This window comes from Sinocyclocheilus grahami, unplaced genomic scaffold (genome assembly GCF_001515645.1).
Source record: "Sinocyclocheilus grahami isolate Dianchi unplaced genomic scaffold, SAMN03320097.WGS_v1.1 scaffold847.1, whole genome shotgun sequence".
In the NCBI taxonomy this organism is placed as follows: domain Eukaryota; kingdom Metazoa; phylum Chordata; class Actinopteri; order Cypriniformes; family Cyprinidae; genus Sinocyclocheilus; species Sinocyclocheilus grahami.
Window position 1 is genome coordinate 420,154 of NW_015506026.1, and position 7,579 is coordinate 427,732.

Sequence of the window (7,579 nt, forward strand, 5' to 3'; positions counted from 1 at the left end):
AGATAGATAGATAGATAGATAGATAGATAGATAGATAGATAGATAGATAGATAGATAGATAGATAGATAGATAGATAGATAAGTTACCTTCAGGTTTTGTGGATCTTCCTTCTCAAACGCGTTCTTGATGCGCACCGTGTCTTCAGGCTCGCGTTCACTGTGTGCAGCTGGAAAGTTCGTTTCGTGCTTTGAAGGCTTCAGCTCTTCTCTGTTTGTGGCTCTTGGGCTCCTGGAGCTTCGCTGACCGACAGTAAGAGCGTCAAAATCGATGGTTTTGCTCTCATACGCTCCTTCTACGTTACAAAACAACCCTCCGTGTTTTTGTCGCGGCAGCTGGTCCGCGGTGCCCGGACGCGCCAGATACACCGGCAGATCACCGCGCGCTGCCATGACCGGAGACAGACTGAGAGCCGGTCCCGGAGCCCACGCCTCACTGCCGCACACCTGACGCTGACATATACTCATTTACTTACTAGGTAACAGTAGCCTAATCTTCAGTAACTTTCATTATAACATTTATTGAATTATACAAATGATTGTTCGAAGTTGCGTAAAACAGATTATTGTAGCATAAGAAAGCGCTATGTCAGTATTTCTACTTCAGAATTTCACGTTTAATTCTTGCCATACTTTCTGTGAAAATTAACTGTAAATAAATCCTAAGGATTTTTTAAAAAATCAGATCGTAAACTGGGTTACATTCGAAGATTAATTTATACGTTTTCAAATGTATTTTTGAATCAGCACAATGGCCACATAAGCATTATGTAATTAATTTTATTATAAAATGTGACATTTTTGTATTTTCTTTATTTGTTCTTATTTTTGCTGGATATAAATAATGAATGCATTGCTTATAATTACCAAGTTAACAGCTTTCTACATTAAGAAATATAGGAAATGTTAATCTACATCTTAATCTACATTTTTATTTTATTTTATTATTTATTTATTTGTGTTTAATTAACTTTAATCGTTAAATTTAATGTTCCAGATTCACGACTTTTATATAAAGATATTTGTTTTTATATTTTTATTTTCCCCCCATCTTTTCATCTCCTAACAACTGGTCTTTACTTGTGTGTTGATGGTTTAAAAATATGTCAGTTGTATTATTATTATTATTATTATTATTTTTCCCCCAGTAACGACGTCAAGCAGGTCTATACAATAACTATACCTTGTAAGAAAGCTGTACGTGTAAGCATTGAATAGCAGTTGCTCGGTTGGCGCAGGACCCACTCTTTGTCCATGGGCGCTCGCTTCAGGTGCTGTAGCTTTAAAAATCACTGGCTGTGCAGTTCAGAGCAGAAATCCTGTGTCACTGATGAAGCAGCTATTGCTCCAGTCAGCACAATGACAAGACTCTGTCTGCTGACGGAGTGAATGCTGATGACAACAGAGAACCAGCACAAGGAGTCGCTTGGTAACACTCTACAATAAGGTTGCATTTGTTAATATCCATTAGTTAGCATGAACTAACAATGCAAAATACTTCTAAAGCATTTATTATGTTAATTTATACATTTACTAATGCATTATTAAAATCAAAAGTTGCATCTGTTAATATTATTTAAATGGACTTGAGCTAACATGAACTAGGCAACCGTATGTAGTTTTATGTGTTTTTGCAACTTTGGAGGAGTTAAGTGAGTGCAATTCAGTGTTGTAAGTATATCACGGTCAGCGGATCCAAAGACACCGGAAGGCAAGCCTGCAACCTTTAGCCAAAAAAGCGTAGGGAAGGAGACCAGAGGCCATCAATGGAAGAGAGGCTTCAGCTTTTGTGAGGAAACAGCTTATCATTTAATGAATCGATAACCTATCAGCTAATCTTCAATTTGTTTGCCATTAAACAATAGTTTTACATTGAACTATTTTTAGAGTTCAGACCGAAAAATGCCGTTTTATAAGAGAAGTCACAGACTTTTTGCGACAGGTAGGATTTAGTTTATCTCAGTAAACGGCGATTGACTGTCGCACAACTCTGACTGAAATTCAATGATTTAAAGACTGTAATATGATTAGTTATCAAGGCACACGTGATCCAAGTTGCTTTCTCCAATGGTAAGTACTACAGACCCTTGTATCTCCCAATAATAAGACCTAGGTGCGTCCCAATTCGCATACTTATGCACTATTCTATGCCATATGAGTAGTGCGTAGTAGATATTTTGAAGAACCAAACAATTGTTGGTCCCCATTGACTTCCATGGTAGGGAAATAAATACTATGGAAGTCAACTGTTTGATTACCTGCATTCTTCAAAATATCTTCTTTTATGTTTAACATAAGAAAGAAACTTATACGTGTTTGGAATGAGGGTGAGGAAATGATGACATCATTTTCTTTTTTGGGTGAACTATGCCTTTAATTATGGCAATATATTAACAAATGGGACCTTAAAGTGTAAAGTGTTACAAGACGCCTTTTACTTTCAGCATTAAAAATAAAAATGAAAAATGGTTGAGTTCACTCACATCTCAGAATACAGGTGGTTCACTGTGCTGGAAAGAGGTTTTTAGTAGACGGTGTCCTGGTGGAGGGGTCATGTTGGACCGTGTGCTGGTGGAGTGCTGATGTAGGAGACTATATTGAACATGACATATCAGTCTAGCCAGAGGCAGAGACATAGGAGTGTCAAAACAAAGACAACAGTGGGGAACAATTCAGTGGCACCAGTGAATCATCAAATATAAAATCATTAGCAGCACATTTCAGTGGATTAAGAGTAAGCTTTTAATCCTTTTCCTTTAACATTTATGACCAAAGGTTTTGATTTTGAAGGGTATTGCTTTTATTCATATTCCTAAAATTATAGATTTCAAAGTAATGTAAAAATATTCAATGTTTACTTTATTCTTTGGTCACACTTTAGTTTAAGGTCCAATTCTCACTATTACGTTTGACTTTTGCCTCAATAAACTCCTAATTTGCTGCTTATTAATAGTAAGGTAGTTTTTAAGTTTAGGTATGGGGTGGATTAAGGGATCTAAAATATGATCATGCAGAATAAAACATTAATATGTGCTTTATAAGTACCAATAAAAAGCCAATATGCATGCTAATAAGCAACTAGTTAATATCGAGAATTGGTCCCTAAACTAAAGTGTTACCATTCTTTGCAACATTCTGTTGGTTGTTATTTACCAATTGAGCAATGATTGAGCCTGTTTAGCTTTCCACTATTTACAACTGAGACCAAGGAAAAGCACTCTCGCTTCTTGGAAAAGGTTGTTTGATTCATTGGGTTATCCAAGGAACATATTTGCTCACTGGGAAAATTTGCATTAAATATTCCCATCCTCATACTCTAAATCTCCTTCAAGTAATTATTATGCAACTGGAGGAAGTGTTATTATGGATTGGGGACTCGTATTTTAACCAGAAGCGATGGTTTGAAGTTAAAATGTCTTAATGATGGATCTGTTTATTCCAAACATGCAGCTTTTGTCTTCTCCAGATGTTAACTGACGGACTGGAGTGGTGTGGATTACTTGTGGATTATTGTGATGTTTTTATCAGCTGTTTGGACTCTCATTCTGACGGCACCCATTCACTGCAGAGCATCGATTGCTGAGACACTGATGCGATGCTACATTTCTACAAACCTGATGAAGAAACAAACTCATCTACATCTTGGATGGCCTGGGGGCAAGTAAGTTTTCAGTAAATTGTTATTTTATTGCTTTAATCAACTGCATTTGGATTTACAGTTTCGTACTCTAAGACTCGCTGTGTTACAAATAAAGCTTTCAACAAAAGACAATGTTTCAGGCTGCACAATGCAACTGGGAAACTGTTAGCCATTTGAGAATTAAAAATGCATGAGAGATCTTCTCACAAGGCTATAGGATCCAGTCCCTACACAAGCATTATCTGCTTAATGAATCATTTATCAATGTGATGCACTGTGACTATACATCAAACGTTCATCCATGGCTAAAGTAAAGTTTGTTGTTGTTGTAACTATTATCACAATCAACATTTAAGAAAGCATGAGTCCCTAAGAGATGGGCAGGAAGATGCTTTAATTACCTTTAGAGATAATTAATGATGTCATTTTAATATTTTGCTATTATTGCTTTACTGTAAACTAACTTTAACCCTGATGGTGTCCAGACAGCATTACAGACTCTTTTGTCACAGACCAACGCTTCTACTGGTTTATAATCAGTGTTGATTGATAAATAAGCTATGGATGATTTCCAAGCAGCTGCATCCGTCTGGAGCGCTGAGTGCTCGGCAGATGATGTTTAAATTTACTTATGAAAAGCCTTAATGAAATGATAGGCTTATCACAGGCTGGCTCTGGTTTGTATTTCTGTGTCAGATGACATTCACCTGCAGTTTTAACCCTAACCCATAATATTCCAGCCAATGCATATTCCACAGATACTTTACACTCACCGGTATCTCAGTGGAGGTGGCTGAAGTTACTCTTGTTAGAGGAAGCACAAAGCTGTTAATATTGCATTAGTGTCAGAGAGAGGGGAAGCGAAGTACAACAGGTGTCGGTTGCACTGACTTTCTCTGGTTACAGAGGTTACAACAAATACTTTGTGTGGCTGTAGTGCTTTCTGTGCCTTACCAGGCCAAACTAAACCAGTTAACCATCCTCAACTAACTGTCTTATATAAAGTTCAAATGTCTATACAATTCATTTGTAAAGACTCACGTTGCATTTCCATTGCAGCAAGTTCCCTAATGCTGCCAAAAAATATCACTTGAGTGGTATAAAACAATGTTTAGGGCTAATAACCTTGTCCGGTAATGTAGTACATGTAAGTTTTCTGGGAACTCTTCAGAGTCTCTAATGGGTAGTGTCTTATGAATACTGCAAACCTTACAAATTGTGTGGTTTTTCGGTTGATTTACAGTTTCGTACTCTAAGACTCGCTGTGTTACAAATAAAGCTTTCAACAAAAGACAATGTTTCAGGCTGCACAATGCAACTGGGAAACTGTTAGCCATTTGAGAATTAAAAATGCATGAGAGATCTTCTCACAAGGCTATAGGATCCAGTCCCTACACAAGCATTATCTGCTTAATGAATCATTTATCAATGTGATGCACTGTGACTATACATCAAACGTTCATCCATGGCTAAAGTAAAGTCTGTTGTTGTTGTAACTATTATCACAATCAACATTTAAGAAAGCATGAGTCCCTAAGAGATGGGCAGGAAGATGCTTTAATTACCTTTAGAGATAATTAATGATGTCATTTTAATATTTTGCTATTATTGCTTTACTGTAAACTAACTTTAACCCTGATGGTGTCCAGACAGCATTACAGACTCTTTTGTCACAGACCCTTTTGTCACAGACCAGCCCTTCTACTGGTTTATAATCAGTGTTGATTGATAAATAAGCTATGGATGATTTCCAAGCAGCTGCATCCGTCTGGAGCGCTGAGTGCTCGGCAGATGATGTTTAAATTTACTTATGAAAAGCCTTAATGAAATGATAGGCTTATCACAGGCTGGCTCTGGTTTGTATTTCTGTGTCAGATGACATTCACCTGCAGTTTTAACCCTAACCCATAATATTCCAGCCAATGCATATTCCACAGATACTTTACACTCACCGGTATCTCAGTGGAGGTGGCTGAAGTTACTCTTGTTAGAGGAAGCACAAAGCTGTTAATATTGCATTAGTGTCAGAGAGAGGGGAAGCGAAGTACAACAGGTGTCGGTTGCACTGACTTTCTCTGGTTACAGAGGTTACAACAAATACTTTGTGTGGCTGTAGTGCTTTCTGTGCCTTACCAGGCCAAACTAAACCAGTTAACCATCCTCAACTAACTGTCTTATATAAAGTTCAAATGTCTATACAATTCATTTGTAAAGACTCACGTTGCATTTCCATTGCAGCAAGTTCCCTAATGCTGCCAAAAAATATCACTTGAGTGGTATAAAACAATGTTTAGGGCTAATAACCTTGTCCGGTAATGTAGTACATGTAAGTTTTCTGGGAACTCTTCAGAGTCTCTAATGGGTAGTGTCTTATGAATACTGCAAACCTTACAAATTGTGTGGTTTTTCGGTTGTCTAATTGATTATAATGTAATATTGTAAATTGAGATGTAATTTTAGAATTAAAATATAATTACAGCTTGAAAAGTGAGCATTATGAAATTATAAACAGTATAAGTTTATACAGTATAAGTCATTATGAAATTGAAACAGTATATAGTGCCATCCAGTGGTGAAGTAGTGACCTAGGAGTTGGACTTATTTACCTAAGCCTCACTAGTGTACTTAACTGGGCAAATGTAATTATTTGCCCATGTTACTAAATTCACAAATCTATGAAATTGCATTTGTAATGGGGTTCAGCTGGACTAGATGCACTCAGGCCTGATTACAGCATCAATTAAATCAACCCTTAAAAAACTAAAACTTTTTCAACAGCAAGTTGGTTAAAAGGTCTTATCAGGTAAACCACTATGGTGCCAAGGATCAAAGAAAATGACTGAAATACCTCAGTCTGGGAAGGGTTACAAAGCTATTTCAAAGGCTCTTGGACTCCAAAGAGCCACAATGAGAGCATAATCTCCTAATGGAAAAAACCTGGCACAGTGTCAAACATTGCCACAAGTGGTTGACCTTCCAAAATTCCTCCAAGAGCATAGTACGGACTCATTCAGGAAGTCACAAAGACCGAAGGACAACATTGAAGGAACTGCAGGCCTCTCTTGCATCAGTCAAGGTCACTGTTTATGACTCCACTATCCGAAAGACACTGAAACACAAAAATTACATCCATGGAAAAGTGGCGAGGTGAACCCCTAACCCAGAAGAACTTTAATGCTCGACTGAATTTTGCCAAAACATACCTTGATGATCCTCAAACTTCTAGGGGGATGTTTTGTGGAGTGATGAGTTGAAAATGGAACTGTTTGGAAGACAGTTTAATAACTGTTGATTCCGGAGACTCTGCAATCCTTGTATTCTTAGATATCAATGTGGCATTTGATACCGTAGATTACAGAATCTTGTTTTCACATTTTGAGAATTCAAAGAGAGACTCTTCAGTAGTTTAAGTCCTGTTTGTCCAATAGATGTTTTACAGTTAATCTTGGTCAGTTTTTATCGACTTCAGCTCTTCTTACCTGTGGGGTCCCCCAAGGGTCCGTTCTTGCCCCGCTTTTGTTTTCCCTGTATATGCTCCCCATGGGATCTATTCTTAAGAAACATGGTGTTTCTTCTCATTATTATACCAGTGACATGCAGATTTATCTGCGACTGAAAATAAAAATAACTTTAATAATAATAATTTAACTTCTTTTTGAACTTACATCCTTACATGTCCTAAGGCTCAATGAAAACAAAACAGGCATTGATATGTTTGGGGCAAAGTTGCACCCAAGCTTTGGAACAATTTACTTTACATGTTAGAGCAGCTCCAACTTCTGTATATCCACTTTTAAAATACTCTTAAAACATATTTATCTTTGGATTTTAATGGTATATAGCATAAGCCGACTTATTTTTTTTTTCATATGTAAGGTTATCCACGTATGTGTTTACAGACTTTCTCAGGTCGTTGGATATATCAGTGGTCGTTGTTGCTCG

General features: G+C 37.1%; 1 protein-coding gene across 1 annotated transcript in view; it reads right to left on the reverse strand.

Annotated features, from left to right (window-relative positions):
• LOC107562900 (dihydropyrimidinase-related protein 3-like) overlaps nt 1-470 on the reverse strand; it is a 29,577-nt gene extending 29,107 nt beyond the window's left edge. The window contains exon 1 of the mRNA XM_016247654.1: nt 88-470. Coding sequence (XP_016103140.1) covers nt 88-465 — 378 coding nt within the window. The 5' untranslated portion in view covers nt 466-470. The remainder of the gene's footprint in view (nt 1-87) is intronic.
• Between the last annotated feature and the right edge of the window lie 7,109 nt (nt 471-7,579).